This window comes from Bactrocera oleae, chromosome 3 (assembly GCF_042242935.1).
Source record: "Bactrocera oleae isolate idBacOlea1 chromosome 3, idBacOlea1, whole genome shotgun sequence".
Taxonomy (NCBI): domain Eukaryota; kingdom Metazoa; phylum Arthropoda; class Insecta; order Diptera; family Tephritidae; genus Bactrocera; species Bactrocera oleae.
Genome location: NC_091537.1, coordinates 52,819,768 through 52,840,313, shown reverse-complemented (window position 1 = coordinate 52,840,313; position 20,546 = coordinate 52,819,768). Strand labels below are relative to the sequence as shown.

Sequence of the window (20,546 nt, the reverse complement as noted above, 5' to 3'; positions counted from 1 at the left end):
AGAGTTAGAAAAATTCTCCCCCAAATCAATTACAACCCTAGAAGATCAGCATTGTGAAGGCTTCTATAAAGCCACAAACTCAATCAAATAATGGCCGGTACGTCGTACGACCACCAATAAAGTCAACATTTTCCAACACTCTACAATAAGATGGAAATCCCTGTAACTACCCGAGTGTTAAAAACACAAATATAATATATGTAATGCAACCAAATCATCTAAATATATTAATAAATATTCCATCAGAAAATTCATTGTACACTAATTTACTTAAATTAGAAAAGGACAGTACTACAAAAAAACAGAGAATCCAATGAAATGCGATAACTGACCAGTTTTCATATCTTACTGAGACAATATCGATCGAATATTCGACCTCGTAGGATAGCTTTCACCAATAATGTATCTCATGTAACTATTAGTATCAATGGCGCATACGCATTTTAACATAGCAAGAAAGTAATTATATCTCTGTTCAGATTGCGAAATCGTACTAACCTGGTGGGAAAAACATGGAACACATAGTTATGTATATATTCAATCGCACGTCACAAAAACGTGACCTAGTAGGACCAGCCACTTGGCAAATCGTAGCCAGTGCTGACAAACCTGCCGATCTACGTACAAGAGGGTTCAAACCCCTGCACCTTACCACCACGCCACTTTGGCCATACCTGAGTCAGGCGTGAGGTTGCTATCCTTAATAAGCTGATAATAGGCGTGTTTTATTTGACCAGCATGTTAAGCTATTAGCTTATTTTGTATGGAAGACTTAGCCAACATATTTATATCGGCTTGTCAAAACCTATCTTAGCTTGTATATTGAACTAGAGGCATTTCCAGTTTAACTCATTTTTTCATTCACAATAAGCAATCTTTTGCAAAAATTACAGATTTTTGTGGATGAGTATTGAGTTAAAATTAAGACAAAATACGACCATTTGTTTTCCGTTTTTGTTTTTGTTTTCTAGACTTCAAATGAACAAAATAAATATTTCTGTATAGTATATTAACATACCGTTTACAAATTTAAAAATTCAAACGAACCTTTTCTCCATGTCAGACATTTTGAAATACATATATGTATATTGAATATCAGTTGACTGTTCTTGCCGGCAATGCCAACAGAATACGAAAACATGAAATAAGCCAAGTGTATATTATTTGTCAACGATTTGGCTACTAGCTTATGACGGTCAAATATAACACGCCTACTAAAGAGATCAATGAAATTAATAAAAAAATGAAATTAATAACAAAACATTCATATCTATTATAATAAATCTATAAGTCGTCCAAACAAAAATCCAATAAACCCACAAATAAAGTTGCTTACCGTAAGCACATACGAGTACATCAAAATTCATATCAAATATGTTTCAACACCAAAGCCGTTTTCAACACTTACAGCACGTAGCCGTGCCTTCGGCTACTCCACTAGCAGTATGCCGAAACACATGCAACAGCATAGACGTATAATACTAGGCAAAATTTCGCCATGTTTAAATGAGTAAAGCCTTGTATTTAATATCACTGCCTGTAAACTCCATTCAAACCGGTACAATATGGGCACACCCTAGTAAAACCCCACACTTGAGAACACCATACACGAGCATATCACAGCGGATATCTCTACAGAAACTACCATCACACACGATGGCATCACCAAATAACAATAAGGACGGGACATCGCTCCCACGGCATTCGCTAAAACATTCTATTCGTCAATGATTCGGCGCGCCACATGGTATCCGCGTTAAATCGATCGTCAGCACAAGTTGTCTTTTCGTAATGTTTATTAACTTTCTGGAATCATGATTGTCCTATTTTATATACATTCATAAATTAAGTAAAATTGACAAAATAAATAGAATATAGTGAGATATAAAAGCATAAACGGATATTTTATTTAAATAATTCCGAATGAATAACGCGATGCGCTCCCCATAAAATCGTATGTCATTTTAATCACATCCAAAAATTTAATTTTTTTTTTTATAAATCCAGTTTTCACCAAAAATTTAAAAAATCCAAAATAACGCCATTTTCGAAGACCAAGAAAAGCTTGTATAGTTTGAACAACTTAACATTTTAACACTACTTCCGGAAAATTATTACTTTGTTTTTTACTTTTCGCTTTAGCGCATTTCCGATGGGATGCTAGGGTAAGTCTACCTCCGTTACTAGTCGTTTAAAACTTATCAATCTACCTACACTTTCTAGTCGTAGGGAAATGCTTGGCATAATATTCTTAGTGAAACTTTTGAATGGAACTGTTTGCAGTTATTTTCTCCTGTCTGAAATTAAATTTAATATCCCGGTTCGCCTTTCGAGGCAGTTTAGACCTTTACTGCAAAAATCCTGTAGATCAAATTTTGAACTAAACGAGCCATTCCGCCGTATATGTGATGATTTTAATTCTCATTCAAGCACATTTGACTTATCTGACTCAATTTTCAAAATTAAAAAGTCTTTATTGTTTTCTCTTAATAAATGAAAATGTAACAATATATTATATTGTAACTTTAGATCTTAGCTGTTGAAATTTTTGTTTCTGTAGCTGAGCAGTTTTAGATCTCAACACTTAAAAAACTCTCTTGCCTTTTCTGACTCGGCTAATTCCGCACGTATGCGGATTGCGCCCCTCGCGTCGGTTGGCGGGAGGAGGGTAATCGTTGGATTTATTATTATGTGTTCCTTTGCCCTCAACAATAGTCTGCAGTCTTTTATTCACAGAAACATCATTTTGAGTAAGGATTGAGGATTATTTTTGCTTTTAACTTTGCGTTCTCGACATTTCGTACGAAATACCTAAAATACATAAGATTAACATATTTACATAAATAGTTTATGAAAAAAATATCTCTGTACAAGTTTTATTTGGTTCAGTGTTAATAAATCAAACACCCTTTGCACAAAAAGGGCCTTCAAGATATGTCAGATCCGTAAAGGGACCATAACTTTTCAGGTTCGCAGAGATTCGAATGCGACCACCTTAGTGGATATGCCTTTATTTTTACAGAAAATATCGGTTAATTTTAGAGAAATATATAACAAAATTGACGAGCACTTTTTCTCTATATCAATTTGCAAAATCGGTTCAGTACTTTCCGTAGGGCCCATATCCCTAATATTAGAATTTAAAAATTCCGGTTGCCTTTATATCGGTCGATATATAAGATCTATTATTAGGAGTAAATAACCAAAATGTAACATATCTAACATTATAAGATATATTGTATATTGTGGAGAATATGGGTGAAATCCTCTACACTAATTACCCAGCGCACATATACTACTTAAAATTAGTAATTGTGCTCTTAACATAATGAATTGCGCCCTCAGGTTGATTTTTCTCTGATATATCCGATAATAAAAACTATCGATATGAGTTTGTACTATACGTATTAACACAGTTCTAATGTGATGAATATAGTGGTTTCTGTTGCCTAGATATATTCGACTTGTAATGTAACATACATCCCAGACATACAGCAAAAAGTAGTAATGATGGTGAGGGAAAGTTGAGTATATTACTTAGTACATCCTTACTTGTTAATATTGGTGTGATAACCTAAGGTAAGCAATTGGAGCAGGTTTGGCTTTGATTTAAGAAGCTTATGTTTAATTTCAAGTGCGAATTTTTGACAATCCTCCAACAGCAACCTTTTCAACTCTTTTTGTTTCTAGATGCTGCTGTGCTAGAATTGCACAATGCCTGATTAGTGTTTTGGATCTTTGTCTTTATAGAAACGGCACTATTATGGCATAGATTACTGTAGTCCAGGGAAGAAGCATCCTTTTTTCGTTTATGACAAATTTCTACCGATTTGCAGAAATAATCACGAAACAGTTGGTACATCGTATGACTTATCTAATTAATGTTGTACATCAATAGCCAGTTTTCGAGCAGATAACCTCGGATTTGTTTAAATTTTTCGGAAAATATATCGCTGACTGCTCCTGTTACAAATTTAATTTTACGTTGCTCTTATTTATCATCCGATTTTCTCGAACAACCTGTTTATTTATATGTTGTAGAAATTAGAGATTTAGAACCAATTCTAGATGTTCAATTATGTTTTAGCGACCAATTTTTATAAGCACGCATCATGCTGTACAAGTATGGTATAATAGTTTTACTTAACAGCTGCTTATAACAATTATAAATAATTGAGTTAGATATAGAGTTATATATAAATATAAATGATTAGCATGACGAAAAAATTAACTGTTTGTCTGCCCGTCTATTCGTTCGTCCGTTCGTGCAACCGATAATTTAATTAAATATTATAATATCTTGATGAAACTTGGTACCAGGTATGGAATTTCACAATTTTTAATTGTGCCGAATTTGGTCCAAAAAATGTGCGAAAATGTAGTTGAGAGTGCTGAAATTAATTAAATTCGAATAAATTTTCATACAATTTTTTTTTTAAACATTAATGAAAACAAAAACGTAAATTAACAACTTGCCACTTACAAATCAAATCCGGGGAAATACTTTCCAGTGTTGACAAAACCTTATATTAAACAAGAAGAAACTTTATTTTCGGTTGCACCGAAGCTATAATACCCCTCACAAATACAAAGGTTCCTTACAAAAACTTGATTCCGATCTAATTTCATGAGGATACTTAGTCAAATAGAAAAGTTTTCCATGTAAGTGCTTTATTTCGATCGTTCAGTTAATATGGCAGCTATATGCTATAGTCATCCGATCTATAAAATTTCTTCGGAGATTTCATTATTGTCTTAAATAATAATCCATGTCAAATTTCGTGAAGATAAATCGTCAAATGAAAAAGTTTTCCATACGAGCAATTGATTCCGATCGTTCAATTTGTATGGCAGCTACATATATGCTATAGTAATCTGATCTGAACAATTTCTATTTTCTATTACTTGATTCCGATTGTTCAGTTTGTATGGACACTATATGCTATAGTGGTCCGATATCGGCCGTTCCGACAAATGAACAGCGTCTTAATAAGGAAAGGACATGTGCAAAATTTCAGATCGATAGCTTAAAAACTGACGGACTAGTTCGCGTATATACCGTGGCAAACTTAATATACCCTGTTCAGGGTATAAAAATGTTGCGAAAGAATTCAACATTCACTATTCGACGAAATCGTGAAATCAAATTTGGTATATTATTAACTTATATTGAAGGTCATGTACTCACTTAGTTTTATTAATATATTTTAATCTCGTGAGCGAAAATGATATTAACCCTTATGTTAGTAACCGGGTACCCGCGGTGTATATGTGTGAATAGCTTAAAAAAATGCAATATTTCATTTTAAGCTTTCAAATCGTCGTTTTTTTTAACTTAAAATAAAGCTATTTGTGAGTTCATTTAATTGATTTATTATACTCTCGCAACCTGTTGCTACAGAGTATAATAGTTTTGTTCACCTAACGGTTGTTTGTATCACCTAAAACTAATCGAGTTAGATATAGGGTTATGTATATATAAATGATCAGGATGAAGAGACGAGTTGAAATCCGGGTGACTGTCTGTCCGTCCGTGCAAGCTCTAACTTGAGTAAAAATTGAGATATCTTTATGAAACTTGGTAGACATGTTTCTTGGTACCGTGAGACGGTTGGTATTGCAGATGGGCGTAATCGGACCACTGCCACGCCCACAAAACGCCATTAATCAAAAACAAATAACTTGCCATAACTAAGCTCCGCAATAAGATACGCGACTGTTATTTGGTACACAGGATCACATTAGGGATTGGCATCTGCAGTTAAAACTTTTTTTTTAAAATTGGGCGTGGTCCCGCCTCTAATAGGTTTAATTTGCATATCTCCTAAGCCGCTAATGCTATAATAACAAAATATACTAGAAGCAAATGTTTTTAGCACTTCTATTGACGGTGTGAAAATAGTTGAAATCGGGTTGCAACTCCCCCACTCCCCATATAACGGTACTGTTAAAAACTACTAAAAGCGCGATAAATCAAGCACTAAACACGCCAGAGACATTAAATTTTATCTCTGAGATGGTATAAATTGGCTTTATAGGAACCGCGTTCAAAATTAGTCAGTGGGCGTGGCACAGCCCACTTTTAGGTGAAAACCCATATCTTGGGATCTGCTTAATCGATTTCAACCAAATTCGGTGCATAACGTTCTTTTCATGTTTCTATGTCATAGTGCGAAAATGGGCGAAATCGGACTACAACCACGCTTACTTCCCATGTAACACCATTTTCAATTCCATCTGATTCTTTCACTTTCCACTATGCAAATCAGGTAACAATGATTATATCGGGGTAAAACTTTGCGTGAATAATGCAATTAAAGTCGGCCACCTTGCGGCCAAAAATTGTCTAAATCGAACCGAAACTGTTCAAACCCCTAAGTACAAAATATATGGACCCCATTGCCTATAGTTGACCTTCTACCGAAAATATCAGTCAATCCACAAAGAAATCTCAAACGAGTATACCATTTGACTTTGCGAGAGTATAAAATGTTCGGTTACATCCGAACTTAGCCCTTCCTTACTTGTTTTTTTTTGTTTTTTTTTTTTTTTAAATAAGCTTAAACTCTAGCCATCGACCATATCAACCGGGTACCCACAGTGGAAAGCATAGGGAAAAAATTGTATATAATTTCTATTAATGCATGCAACTAAATTGTATTAAAAAAATAAAGAAATATTAGACTTTTTTTATAATTAATCACATTGAACACATTGTACACGATTAACTGAGTGCTCGTCACACACAGGTTGGTGACAATTGGCACAGGCCTTACGTGTCTTTCGCCGTCTTCTTATTGGTAAAGCATTGCAAACATGACAAGTTCCTGTTACTTTTTTCTTTCCGGTTTTATCTTTTGGAGTCTCTGCACCAGGATTTATCACGACTGTTTCTGTCAGCATATGGTTTAATACACTTTCAATGGCATTTTTGTTGAGAAGTAGCTCATTACTCGTGGACTCGCCGTGCGATGTTCAATCATCGGTAATGCAAGTTCTTCACTTAGCTTAATATTTATCAAAAGAAAATTATTATTTCTGGTTTTCATTTAGCGTCATCACCAACTGATATATCTGAATGCATTGTAGATATCAGAATGACAGCTTTCTTTTTTTTATGAACTTAGGAACACATGGTAACCTTTTCGTGAAATCCAAAAACTGTGGAATACTGCTCCCGTGTCTTATTCGCTATCATAACACTAGAGATGTAAGATTCATTATTTTTTAGCATCCCAACAATGGTAATATTCCATGCAGATGTTTCTACCACTACCTCGGTACGGAGCCGCCAATTCTTTCACTACTCTTTCACCCTGATTTTTTCTCGAGTATTATTTGTTTTGCCAGTGTACATAATCCCTTGCAAAGAATACGCGTTTTCTGTATCATAAATCCACCAGATCTTAATACCACACTTAGCTGGTTTCGATGGAATATATTGACATTGTACATACAACACGAATTGGAGCTGCCTTGTCTTCTTTTTTACGTTCACTTTGAGTATTACCATTGTCGAATCGCAAAAAACGCAGAATATTATGGAATCTCGTTAATCCCATCGTCGCGCGATACAGCGGATAAGAATTGGAGTGCCACATGTCATGATCTGTATTCGAATTATTTGCTCCAGCACAAATCAAGATTCCGAAGAACCAATAAATTTCGGGTATCGTAACGGGTTTCCATTGATGCTGTAAGTTTGTATGGTTCGGATTGTACTCTTGGAAAATTGTTTCAGCTTTTTTATTAGTGTGACGGACGATTATATCAACCATTTCGTAAGTAAATATTTTTTTGAAAGTCTCGCTAATTGACAACGTTTCCGTACTGCGATGAGGCCTACTCCGCCGGCGTACAACATTATGAGCTGCGGTCTGATGCTGAGTTGGTGGAGTTTTGTTCCACACTGTTTTATCTTTGGCAATAAAACTCCCAGATGGTTCTTGAGCTCTTCCTAAAATAATAATAACAACATTAATTAATTATTTAAGAAAAATAATTATTATTTCAATCATTGCTAAGAACAAATATTTTACTACCTTCAGGCTCAGCTGTTTCTACTTCATTGTCATCATCTTCACTCTCGCTGCTCTCAACTTTTTCTTCTTCTTCTACTGCTGAATTCTCTTTAGCGATTTCTTCTGTATCTTCAGAATCTTCTGGTTGGTCACGCACTGAATTTCCTTGTTGATTTTGATGTCTAGCTCTATTTGCTGGAATCCAGTCTTCGTCATCGCTATCAGAAACCCTACTCGAATCACTGTCGTGTTCTCCAAGTATTTTCCTCAAGTACTCATTCCTTTGGGTTGCACTTAACCTAATAAATTAGATATTATGTTATATACGTCGTAAATAATTATAATTATATTACACAAAATTGTAATTAAAATATTTACAAATGTTAGATATATGTAACGTTTACGTACCGAGCATAGTCAGCTCTCGATAACTGTTCCATAGCTTTATTTTTCACTGTAAAGAGAACAATATATGAAACACGTCTGATCCCACTAAAAATCTGTTGCATACTAAAAAATGCTCGAATCTAGTGCGTGATAGAAAACAAAGAAATAACCTTGAGTTTTTCTTTCTCTCTCGAACGGCATCTGCTCGGCTCCGAACAATAAAAGCCGGCCGACTACCTGGAGTGTCCCAAATAGGTTTCAGATGTCATTCTCGATTCTACGTTGTTATTTTTTTCTTTAAATTGTCACTGACTATTAATAATTGAATTTTTAATACTCAGATCGTGGCACCCGGTTGCTAAAAGGCGTCGGTAAAGTTGGTTACTAACATGAGGGTTAAATGAGCTATGCCTGCCCCTTGTAGTATTTAATATCACTGCCTCTAAACTCCATTCAAACCAGTACAATATGGGCACACCCTAGTAAAACCTTACACTTGAGAACACCATACACGAGCATATCACAGCGGATATCTCTACAGAATATACCATCACACACGATGGCATCACCAAATAACAATAAGGACGGGATCATCGCCCCCATGGCATTCGCTAAAACATTCTATTCGTCAATGATTCGGCGCGCCACATGATATACAATTTGAGACCGATCCGAGTTAAATCGATCGTCAGCACCCGCAAGTTGTCTTTTCATAATGTTTATTAACTTTCTAGAACCATAATTGTCCTATTTTACATACATTCATAAATTAAGTAAAATTGACAAAATAAATAGAATATAGTGAGATTATATACAAGCTTAAACGGATATTTTATTTAAATAATTCCGAATGAATAACGCGGTGCGCTCCCCATAAAGTCGTATGTCATTTTAATACATCCAAAAATTTAAATTTATTTTTATAAATCCAGTTTTCCAAAAATTTAAAAAATCCAAAATAACGCCATTTTCCAAGACCAAGAAAAAGCTTGTATAGTTTGAACAACTTGACATTTTAACACTACTTCCGGAAAATTATTACTTTGTATGTGTTCCTTTGCCCTCAATAATAGTTTGCAGTCTTTTATTCACAGAAGCTTCATTTTGAGTAAGGATTGCGGATTATTTTTGCTATTAACTTTGCGTTCTCGACATTTCGTACGAAATACTTAAAATACATAAGATGAACATATTTACATAAATAGTTTATGAGAAAAAATATCTCTGTACAAGTTTTTTTGGTTCACTGTATATAAATCAAACACCCTTTGCATAAATAGGGCCTTCAAGATATGTCAGATCCCGCCGAAAAATGTGCCGTAAAGAGACCATAACTTTTCAGGTTAGTGTTTTGGATCTTTGTCTTTATAGAAACGGAACTATTATGGCATAGATTTCTGTAGTCCAGGGAAAAAGCATCCTTTTCTTGCTTACGACTAATTTCTACCGATTTGCAATAATAATCACGAAACACCTGGCAGGCAGTTGGTGCATTGTATGACTTCTCTAATTAATGTTGTACATCAATAGCCATTTTTCAAGCAGATAGCCTCGGATTTGTTAAAATTTTTCGGAAAATATATCGCTGACTGCTCCCGTTACAAATTTTATATTACGTTGCTCTTATTTATCATCCGATTTTCTCGAACAACCTGTTTATTTATATGTTGTAGAAATTAGAGATTTAGAACCAATTCTAGATGTTCAATTATGTTTTAGCGACCAATTTTTATAAGCACACATCATGCTGTACAAGTATGGTATAAAAGTTTCACTTAACAGCTGCTTATAACAATTATAACTAATTGAGTTAGATATAGAGTTATATATAAATATAAATGATTAGGATGACTAAAAAATTAACTGTTTGTCTGCCCGTCCGTTCGTGCAAGCGATAATTTAATTATTATAATATCTTGATGAAACTTGGTACCAGGTATGGAATTTCACAATTTTTAATTGTGCCGAATTTGGTCCAAAACATGTGCGAAATCGTAGTTGAGAGTGCTGAAATTAATTAAATTCGAATAAATTTTCTATAAAATTTTTGTTTGAAACAATTAATTAATGAAAACAAAAACGTAAATTAGCAAATAAGTCACCTAGACTTAATAATTAGTTACATCAAGTTTTCTCCATAACTTCATTCTCACCTATCTATAGTCCAAATAATGTAATCAAAACAAGTAATGAAGGGCGAAGTTCAGGTGTTACGGAACATTTCCTACATTTGCCACTTACAAGTATCAAATCCGTGGAAATTCTTTCAAGTGTTAACAAAACCTTATATTAAACAAGAAGAAACTTTAATTTCGGTTGGACCGAAGCTATAATACCCCTCACAAATAAAAAAGTTTTCCATGCGAGTGCTTTATTTCGATCGTTCAGTTAATATGGCAGCTATACGCTATAGTCATCCGATCTATAAAATTTCTTCGGAGATTTCATTATTGTCTTAAATAATAATCCATGCCAAATTTCGTGAAGATAAATCGTCAAATGAAAAAGTTTTACATACGAGCACTTGATTCCGATCGTTCAGTTTGTATGGCAGCTACATATGTGCTATAGCAATATGATCTGAACAATTTCTATTCTCTTTGTATGGTAATTATATGGTATAGTGGTCCGACAAATGAACAGCATCTTAGTAAGGAAAGGACATGTGCAAAATTTCAGATCGATAGCTTAAAAACTGACGAACTAGTTCGCGTATATACCGTGGCAAACTTAATATACCCTGTTCAGGGTATAAAAATGTTGCGAAAGAATTCAACATTCAATATTCAACGAAATCGTGAAATCAAATTTGGTATATTATTAACTTATATTGAAGGTCATGTACTCATTTAATTTTTTTAATATTTTAATCTCGTGAGCGACAATTATATTAAGGAGGTATTCTAGTTTAGAAATACTTATAGATACTAATTATATCTCTGTTCAGATTGCGAAATCGTACTAACCTGGTGGGAAAAACAAGGAGCACATAGTTATGTACATATTCAATCGCACGTCAGTGCTGACAATCCTGCCGATCTACGTACAAGAGGGTTCAAACCCCTGCATTGCTGTTGCTATCATTAATTAGCTGATAATAGGCGTGTTTTATTTGACCAGAATGTTAAGCTATTAGCTTATTTTGTATGGAAGACTTAGCCAACATATTTATATTGGCTTGTCAAAACCTATCTTAGCTTGTATATTGAACTAGAGGCATTGCCAGTTCCACTTATTTTTTCATTCACAATAAGCAATCTTTTGCAAAAATTACAGATTTTGATGGATGGCTATTGAGTTAACATTAAGACAAAATACGAATATTTGTTTTCCGATGTTTTTTTTTGGTTTCTAGACTTCAAATTAACAAAATAAATATTTATGTATAGTATATTAACATACCGTATACAAATTTAAAAATTCAAACTAAAATTTTCTCCATGTCAGACATTTTGAAATACATATGTATATTGAATATCAGCTGACTGTTCTTGCCCGTAATGCCAACACAATACGAAAACATGAAATAAGCTAAGTGTGTTTTATTTGTCAACGATTTGGCTACTAGCTTATGACGGTCAAATGTAACACGCCTACTAAAGAGATCAATGAAATTAATAAAAAAATGAAATTAATAACAAAGCATTCATATATATTATAATAAATCTATAAGTCGTCCAAACAAAAATCCAATAAACCCACAAATAAGTTGCTTACCGTAAGCAAAAACGAGCACATCAAAATTCGTTTCAAATATGTTTCAACACCAAAGCCGTTTTCTACACTTACAGCACGTATGCCGTGCCTTCGGCTACTACACTAGCAGTACGCCGAAATTCATGCAACAGCATACACGTATAACAGTAGGCAAAATTTCGCTATGTTTAAATGAGCTAAGCCTGTCCCTTGTAGTATTTATTGTCACTACCTGAAAACTCCATTCAAACCGGAACAATATGGGCACACCCTAGTAAAACGCCACACTTGAGAACACCATACACGAGCATATCACAGCGGATATCTCTACCTTCACACACGATGGATTCACCAAATAACAATAAGGACGGGATCATCGCCCCCACGGCATTCGCTAAAACATTCTATTCGTCAATGATTTGGCGCGAGTTAGTGCCGTTTCACATTGGGACGCAAAAGAGTCTCATACCAGTTGATTGTGGGTGAGGGGACGACGAGGAAAGACGAAGGGACCGTGCCACTCGTGTTCGGGTGGCACGCTTTGTGTTCTTGTTCGTAACAGCTCGCTGCTACCCTTTTCAGCATTCCTTTTCACTTTCAAATCCTTTGAATGGTTGCAAGAGCGCTCGGTTTCAATTGAATTCGATCGCAAATTTGAGTTCTGTTATCTATTTTTGTATGTAATATGCAAATACGTATGCATAGAATAATAGAAATATTATGACAAATTGTAAATAAGGAGAAAATTAAGATATAGATTATGGAGTAAAGAAATTATGAATTTTTAATACGGAGTAAAGAAATTATGAGTTTTTAATACTTAAAGATTAGGAAATTCCTATTATAAATTTGGCCTTGAAAATATTAGTTGCGGATATTCAATACATTCTTGTGGATTAGGGAATTCCCGTCTTTAGTATTTCTTTGAAACTATTTAGCGGGTAGGTACTTGTATTATGCATATTGTTCTACCATATTCATGGTAATTCATTGCAAGCAAAATGTGTGACCATTATCCCAACATACAAATGAAATACGCAGCACGCAGTGTTGCGCGGTGTTGCGCAGTCGAACCGCACAAATATTTACGAAAATTTTGTGAAAAGGAATGCAGAAAAACTAGACTCGAGTTGCTGGACTCTTTTTGACCGTGTGAATGCCCAGAGCGACACCAAAAGAAAATTTGAAAAACCTCAGACTCTTTTGAATCCCTGTCTGAAACGGCACTTAACGACATAGCCGCACACCGCATACATATCTGCATACAATATGTGATCTCTACACTTCACATACACATCGTACATATACATATATACATACATACATAAATCATAGATACTTATATCTAAGTGACATAACATATCACTTATTAGACATAAATACACAAAATCAAAATAAGCATATGTAAACATATCTATCAGCTAACACACATTGTAAAATATAAATACTAGAGATAAGAACATATAACAATAGAAACGCACTATCAATAACAACCCAAATATAAGAATAGAAACTAATAGTTTTATCTGTTAGTAAACAGATAACTATCGATACAGCTCAATAGTATAAATAGCACTGAGATTTATGTAAACTAGTTAGTCTTAAGAATATCAATAAAGAGCACACATTTCGGTGCAGCTCAAAAGTATATTTCTTTCTACTCATATCGTGTAAACGATATTAATTCGCATCACATGATAAACGATTTGAGACCGATCCGCGTTAAATCGATCGTCAGAACCCGCAAGTTGTCTTTTCGTAATGTTTATTAACTTTCTAGAACCATAATTGTCCTATTTTACATACATTCATAAATTAAGTAAAATTGACAAAATAAATAGAATATAGTGAGATATACAAGCATAAACGGATATTTTATTTAAATAATTCAGAACTCGGTGCGCTCCTCATAAAATCGTATGTCATTTTAATCACATCCAAAAATTTAAATTTATTTTTATAAATTCAGTTTTCACCAAAAATTTAAAAAATCCAAAATAACGCCATTTTCGAAGACCAAGAAAAAGCTTGTATAGTTTGAACAACTTGACATTTTAACACTACTTTCGGAAAATTATTACTTTGTATATGTTCCTTTGCCCTCAATAATAGTTTGCAGTCTTTTATTCACAGAAGCTTCATTTTAAGTAAGGATTGAGGATAATTTTTGCTATTAACTTTGCGTTCTCGACATTTCGTACGAAATACCTAAAATACATAAGATTAACATATTTACATAAAGAGTTTATGAGAAAAAATATCTCTGTACAAGTTTTTTTTGGTTCACTGTATATAAATCAAACACCCTTTGCATAAATAGGGCCTTCAATGTCATCATATTTCAGATCCCGCCGAAAAATGTGCCGTAAAGGGACCATAACTTTTCAGGTTCGCAGAGATTCATATGCGATGACCTTAGTGGATATGCCTTTATTTTTACAGAAAATATCGGTTAATTTTAGAGACATATATGTAGGAGCAATACGGTAGCTCGACAAAGACGAAATGGGTTTTACTGACTATTGGCACTACGGACTGAACGAAGCGTCCATCACAGTAACGGTCGATATACTTATAGTTTTTTAGCACATAAGCACAAGCATTGTAACCATCGAAGCGAGTGAACGTTTTTATTTTGCCGGAGTTGTGGTAGAATAAATGAACTATGAACGGTACTGGTTGTGTGTTTTAGTGTATTCACCATTGGATATTTGAATGGAATCCTACAAATTTACGGGCTCGTCCGGGATGAACTTTTAAATTAAAACGAAAAGTGTCTACATAAAATATTTGAGCATGCAGTGAAAATTTAATAAACTACATACATTACCTACCTATTATTTAATATTTTGTCTACATCATCATCAGCGTGCACAAGAAAACAGAGGAAAATAATATACTAATCAACAAAAAACAATAAAAAATAATAAAGGTGTTCATAATCGCGCGCGCCGCTGTTCTTTCTATCGATCGTAAGCGTCGACAGAGCTGTTAGTGTTTGTCAATGTACTAAATGCACACTGGTTATAGTGTTAAAAATGTAAAGCGGAATACAAAGTAAAAAACGAAATTGTAACAAATAAAAATTGAGTGAATGGAAAACCAAAGAAAGTGTTTAAAGATGAGAAACGACCAAAATTATTAAAAAGTCGAAATAATAACTATAAGCGACGCGCAGACCAGCAGTGAAGCAACGGTTACGACGCTGCACACTATAAGCGACGCGCAGGCCAGCAGTAATGCAACAGCAATATCGCTGAAAAGCAGAGGTGACGAGCAAGTAGCATCAGCAACGAGTACAGTCAACAACAGATAGTGGTGGCAGCGGTGGGATAGCCGATAGCAGTAACTGCAGATTAGTATCACTTATTTTAAATTATTTAAGTTTTGATTAATTGTTTAGATGGAATGAGAAATGCTAATTTGAATTTGTAAAAGTATATACCTAAAAGATACGGTTGTTCGGATATAAAATTGAAGTGTAATTCGCCGATTTATCACGATTGTAAGATGGACGCTGAGACAATTAGGGCAATGACGGTAGAGACGCTAAAAGAAAAGTTAAGGGAGCTAGGGTTGAACGTTACAGGCAGAAAAAAAGAATTGCCTGCTACAACATTTAGTTTTCGGGGACGAGCAAGCTGAGGACGAAAGCGCGAATGAATCGACAAATTCATCTTATGCTGACGCCGTAGCTGCTTCATCAAATACGCAAAAGATGTTGTTTACACTGCGTGACGTTCAAGACAGCGTTTCAGATTTTTATGAAAATGATGCTTGTGACGTTCACCACTGGGTTGTAGAATTTGACGAGATAGCTGACACATTAGGGTGGAATAATCTACAACGGTTTGTATATGCGAAGCAGTTGCTCAAGGGGGCAGCGAAATGGTTTGTGCGTGGGTTGATGGGTGTAAGAGACTGGAGTAGTTTGAAGCGCTCTCTTATTGATGAGTTTGGGGAAAAATAATGTGCGTCCGAAGTGCATCGTGTATTAAGAAATAAACGTAAACAAACAAAAGAAAGTTTACAAGAATATTTATACTCAATCATCGAAATCGGTAAGCCAATATCGCTCGATGAAAAGAGTATAATAGAATATTTTGTAGATGTTATACCTGACGCTAAAACAAACAAGGGAATTTTATATCAAGCAAAGACAGTGGGCGAATTGAAGGAACAAATTCTCATATACGAGAAAGTTAGGGGTGTACAAATAGCTGCAAACAAAGGATACGTGGAACAGATTGCGACAGAAAGTAAAGGGTTGATGAAAAAGGAGTGTTTAAAATGTGACAAAGAAGGTCATATAGCGAGGGACTGTCCGGAAGCCCGATCGAGTAAGATTATTTGTTTTAAGTATAATAAAAGGGGACATTATGCGCAGCAATGTAAAGAGCAGAGAGACCGAATGATTAAAAGTGAGCATGTAAATACGGTGGATAGCAGAGTGGAAACGTCTGTCAGTAAAGGTGAAATTATTTTCGTTGATGCCACTATCAATGGCTTTACCTTTAATGCATTAGTAGATACAGGATGCATTGCGTGTATCATGAGGTATGATACCCTATTGATGTTAGGAGAGATAGATCTAACTGGGGAAAAACAGAGATTGTTTGGTATTGGCAAAGGCGTGCTTACGACATTAGGCAGCTTTACGGCCGAAATGACAGTAGAGAGACTCTCATGGAACGTAACATTTCACGTGGTTAAGGAACGTGGTATTCCGTATGCAGCAATGATCGGAAATGACGTACTTCAGGAGGTTGAGTTAGTTTTCAGGAAAGGTAGTGTTGAGTTCAGAAAACCTATGAAGGCTGCTGGGATAGCAGCGAGGCACACCGGAGCTGGGATGGGTTCTGAGGGTGTGTCTGGTGGTGTTGAAGGGATTGTGTCAACTCACCGTGAGTTAAGAGACTACGGGGATAGTCAGGGAAGGTTTTCAGGGAAAAAAAGGACATTATTAAATCCGTAGTAGAAACAGGACCTGAAGTCATGGGTGACAAAGGTTTAATTGAAGAGTTTGAAGTACTGTGTTCAATTGAAACTGGAATATGCGAGGAGACAGATCGAGTGGATCTATCGCATCTGTCAGCGCACGATGCTAAAGTAGTAAGCAGTTGGATTGATAGTTACTACTCTAAGAAGCCTAGTCGAAGCGAGTGAACGTTTTTATTTTGTCGGAGTTGTGGTAGAATAAATGAACTATGAACGGTGCTGGTTGTGTGTTTTAGTGTATTCACTATTGGATATTTCAATGGAATCCTGCATATGTAATAAAATTGAGGAGCAATTTTTTCTCTATATCAATTTGCAAAATCGGTTCAGTACTTTCCGTAGGGCCTATATCCCTGATATTAAAATTTAAAAATTCCGGTTGCCTTTATATCGGTCGATATATAAGATCTATTATTAAGAGTAAATAACCAAAATGTAACATATCTAACATTATAAGATATATTATATATTGTGTAGAATATGGGTGAAATCCTCTACACTAATTACTCAGCGCCCATACACTACTTACAATTAGTAATTGTGCTCTTAACATAATGAATTGCGCCCTCAGCTTGATTTTTGTCTGATATATCTGATAATAAAAACTATCGATATGAGTTTGTACTATACCTATTAACACAGTTTTAATGCTATAATATAGTTGTTTCTGTTGCCTAGATGTATTTGACTTTTAATGTAACATACATCCCAGACATACAGCAAAAAGTAGTAATGATGGTGAGGGAAAGTTGAGTATATTACTTGTTTGTATTTGTGTGATAACCTAAGGTAAGCAATTGGAGCAGGTTTGGCGTTGATTTAAGAAGCTTATGTTTAATTTCAAGTGCGAATTTTTGACAATCCTCCAACAGCAACCTTTTCAACTCTTTTTGTTTCTAGATGCTGCTGTGCTAGAATTGCACAATCCCTGATTAGTGTTTTGGATCTTTGTCTTTATAGAAACGGAACTATTATGGCATAGATTACTGTAGTCCAGGGAAGAAGCATCCTTTTTTTGTTTATGACAAATTTCTACCGATTTGCAGTAATAATCACGAAACAGTTGGTACATTGTATGACTTCTCTAATTAATGTTGTACAATCAAACCCCTGCATTGCTGTTGCTATAATTAATTAGCTGATAATAGGCGTGTTTTATTTGACCAGAATGTTAAGCTATTAGCTTATTTTGTATGGAAGACTTAGCCAACATATTTATATTGGCTTGTCAAAACCTATCTTAGCTTGTATATTGAACTAGAGGCATTGCCAGTTCCACTTATTTTTTCATTCACAATAAGCAATCTTTTGCAAAAATTACATATTTTGATGGATGGCGATTGAGTTAAAATTAAGACAAAACACGAACATTTGTTTTCCGATTTTTTTTTTTGGTTTCTAGACTTCAAATGAACAAAATAAATATTTATGTATAGTATATTAACATACCGTATACAAATTTAAAAATTCAAACTAAAATTTTCTCCATGTCAGACATTTTGAAATACATATGTATATTGAATATCAGCTGACTGTTCTTGCCCGTAATGCCAACACAATACGAAAACATGAAATAAGCTAAGTGTGTTTTATTTGTCAACGATTTGGCTATTAGCTTATGACGGTCAAATATAACACGCCTACTAAAGAGATCAATGAAATTAATAAAAAAATGAAATTAATAACAAAACATTCATATATATTATAATAAATCTATAAGTCGTCCAAACAAAAATCCAATAAACCCACAAATAAAGTTGCTTACCGTAAGCACATATGAGCACATCAAAATTCGTATCAAATATGTTTCAACACCAAAGCCGTTTTCTACACTTACAGCACGTATGCCGTGCCTTCGGCTACTCCACTAGCAGTACGCCGAAATACGTGCAACAGCATACACGTATAACACTAGGCAAAATTTCGCCATGTTTAAATGAGCTAAGCCTGTCCCTTGTAGTATTTATTGTCACTACCTGAAAACTCCATTCAAACCGGAACAATATGGGCACACCCTAGTAAAACGCCACACTTGAGAACACCATACACGAGCATATCACAGCGGATATCTCTACCTTCACACACGATGGATTCACCAAATAACAATAAGGACGGGATCATCGCCCCCACGGCATTCGCTAAAACATTCTATTCGTCAATGATTTGGCGCGAGTTAACGACATAGCCGCACACCGCATACATATCTGCATACAATATGTGATCTCTACACTTCACATACACATCGTACATATACATATATACATAAATACATAAATCATAGATACTTATATCTAAGTGACATAACATATCACTTATAAGACATAAATACACAAAATCAAAATAAGCATATGTAAACATATCTATCAGCTAACACACATTGTAAAATATAAATACTAGAGATAAGAACATATAACAATAGAAACGCACTATCAATAACAACCCAAATATAAGAATAGAAACTAATAGTTTTATCTGTTAGTAAACAGATAACTATCGATACAGCTCAATAGTATAAATAGCACTGAGATTTATGTAAACTAGTTAGTCTTAAGAATATCAATAAAGAGCACACATTTCGGTGCAGATCAAAAGTATATTTCTTTCTACTCATATCGTGTAAACGATATTAATTCGCATCACATGATATACGATTTGAGACCGATCCGCGTTAAATCGATCGTCAGCACCCGCAAGTTGTCTTTTCGTAATGTTTTTTAACTTTCTAGAACCATAATTGTCCTATTTTACATACATTCATAAATTAAGTAAAATTGACAAAATAAATAGAATATAGTGAGATATACAAGCATAAACGGATATTTTATTTAAATAATTCAGAACTCGGTGCGCTCCTCATAAAATCGTATGTCATTTTAATCACATCCAAAAATTTAAATTTATTTCTATAAATCTAGTTTTCACCAAAAATTTAAAAAATCCAAAATAACGCCATTTTCGAAGACCAAGAAAAAGCTTGTATAGTTTGAACAACTTGACATTTTAACACTACTTCCGGAAAATTATTACTTTGTATGTGTTCCTTTGCCCTCAATAATAGTTTGCAGTCTTTTATTCACAGAAGCTTCATTTTGAGTAAGGATTGCGGATTATTTTTGCTATTAACTTTGCGTTCTCGACATTTCGTACGAAATACCTAAAATACATAAGATTAACATATTTACATAAAGAGTTTATGAGAAAAAATATCTCTGTACAAGTTTTTTTTGGTTCACTGTATATAAATCAAACACCCTTTGCATAAATAGGGCCTTCAATGTCATCATATGTCAGATCCCGCCGAAAAATGTGCCGTAAAGGGACCATAACTTTTCAGGTTCGCAGAGATTCATATGCGATCACCTTAGTGGATATGCCTTTATTTTAACAGAAAATATCGGTTAATTTTAGAGATAGATATAATAAAATTGAGGTGCAATATCTATA

At 34.5% G+C, this 20,546-nt stretch overlaps 2 protein-coding genes across 5 annotated transcripts in view; one reads left to right on the top strand and one right to left on the bottom strand.

Moving 5' to 3' along the window:
- The window catches only part of LOC106623482 (MPN domain-containing protein CG4751), a 263,160-nt gene that overhangs the window by 148,631 nt on the left and 93,983 nt on the right, over positions 1–20,546 (top strand). The window lies entirely within an intron of this gene.
- LOC106623481 (uncharacterized) lies at positions 6,634–8,610 on the bottom strand. Its single transcript, XM_014243020.3, has 3 exons — positions 8,430–8,610; positions 8,043–8,320; positions 6,634–7,957 (listed from the first exon to the last, which is right to left on the bottom strand). Exons 1-3 carry the CDS (start codon positions 8,528–8,530, stop codon positions 7,419–7,421), a joined length of 918 nt encoding a protein of 305 aa, XP_014098495.2. The 5' UTR covers positions 8,531–8,610; the 3' UTR covers positions 6,634–7,418.